This window comes from Penaeus monodon, chromosome 23 (genome assembly GCF_015228065.2).
Source record: "Penaeus monodon isolate SGIC_2016 chromosome 23, NSTDA_Pmon_1, whole genome shotgun sequence".
NCBI classification, from domain to species: domain Eukaryota; kingdom Metazoa; phylum Arthropoda; class Malacostraca; order Decapoda; family Penaeidae; genus Penaeus; species Penaeus monodon.
In genome coordinates this window covers 39,275,534-39,276,898 of record NC_051408.1, presented here as the reverse complement: position 1 = coordinate 39,276,898, position 1,365 = coordinate 39,275,534, and the positions used below count along the sequence as shown (strand labels likewise).

Here is a 1,365-nt window from a genome sequence, read left to right as displayed (position 1 = left end):
GTTTTCTGATAAACACCCAGCATAAAACAAATAAATACTTATGGATGGAATTAAAGTAAGATCAAATAAAAATTACGATTTTATTGAAATACTGTTTGAAAACCTTTCTTTCTGCCTCTATATATTTATATATACCGTACATACATGGAGGGATACATCAGTACACACTAAGATACTAAAACTCAATAAAACTGGCAACCGTTACTCTAGAATATCTATAGAATACCAAAATTAAGAAAAAAATCACATCAAGAATCTTCCAAGTTCAATAGGTATCTTGTAGTCTTCGTATCAGATTCGAGTAATTATGGCTAGGTGGAAAATTAGGTGAAAAAGGTCTTTGCTTTTCCGTCAGACATAGAGAGGAGGTGCTTTACAACAGTTTATCAACTATATATCTTTTTTTTTCTAGGGGGCGACATCCTCGTTTTTACATACTTTCAGGGTAAAATGTAGAGCTTGTATTTGTATGGGGGAACTTGAACAAAAGAAAAAAAAAAGGGGAGTATTGACAAAAACTGATCAGTTATGTTTGAAGTTTTGGATAACAAAGAGCTGCGACTTGATACTTTTCAATTACAAACGTCAAAAGTCTAGCTTCCCTTTTGGGAAAAAATTCCATATTACTTAAAATGAATAAAGATATATAAAAAAGGAAAATACTTTTTATAAAAAGGGGGAATGAAAAAAATTTAAAGAATAAAAAAACAAATCAGACTTAGGGGAAAGGATTTGATTTTCTGAAAAATTCAAGATTTCAGTTTTAAAGTTCAAGGACATTCAGCAAAAGAACTGTCCTTCTGGAAGAAGTTGGTTTTGGCATAAATAGGGAAAAAGGCAAGCGCGGCCCCCCCCTCGCTGGGTTCTTTCCCTTCGAAGTCAGCAAAACTGCCAGTATACCCTTTCCCCGTCCTTTGGTGAGTCAAAAATCTGCAAGATTTTTAAAATTTCATTGTGAATCCTTTTACATTGTGGCATTTTGTATTTTCCAAGCCATTTTTTATTTGAATTCGAAAGTTATTCTTAGACTTGTGTTTTAAAAGAACGAATACAAAATTTTTTCCTCTCTTTTTCCAGATCGTGGTTTTCGCCTTAATGGCAAGGTTTTTACTGGCAAAGGCCCGGGGAGGCGGTACGGACCCAAAGGGAGGCGGGGGAGGAGGGGGGCTTTGGTAATTCCGGTGGATTTAGTGGGGCGGAGGGGGGTTTTCGGGACACGTGGAGTTGGGGGATTTAGCGGAGGGCTGGAGGACGGTGGAGGACCCCGGGTTTTACGGGGAAGCGGGGGCGAGGGGAGGCAGCGTCGTCCGCGCACTTTTGGTGGGGTTTGGGCGTTTTTCCTAGCGTGGGCGGCAGTTCGGGTTT

At 38.9% G+C, this 1,365-nt stretch overlaps 1 protein-coding gene across 1 annotated transcript in view; it reads left to right on the top strand.

Moving 5' to 3' along the window:
• The window catches only part of LOC119588252 (ctenidin-3-like), a 1,350-nt gene extending 894 nt beyond the window's left edge, over window positions 1-456 (top strand). The window contains exon 3 of the mRNA XM_037936948.1: window positions 413-456. Coding sequence (XP_037792876.1) covers window positions 413-456 — 44 coding nt within the window. The remainder of the gene's footprint in view (window positions 1-412) is intronic.
• The last annotated feature ends 909 nt before the right edge of the window (window positions 457-1,365 follow it).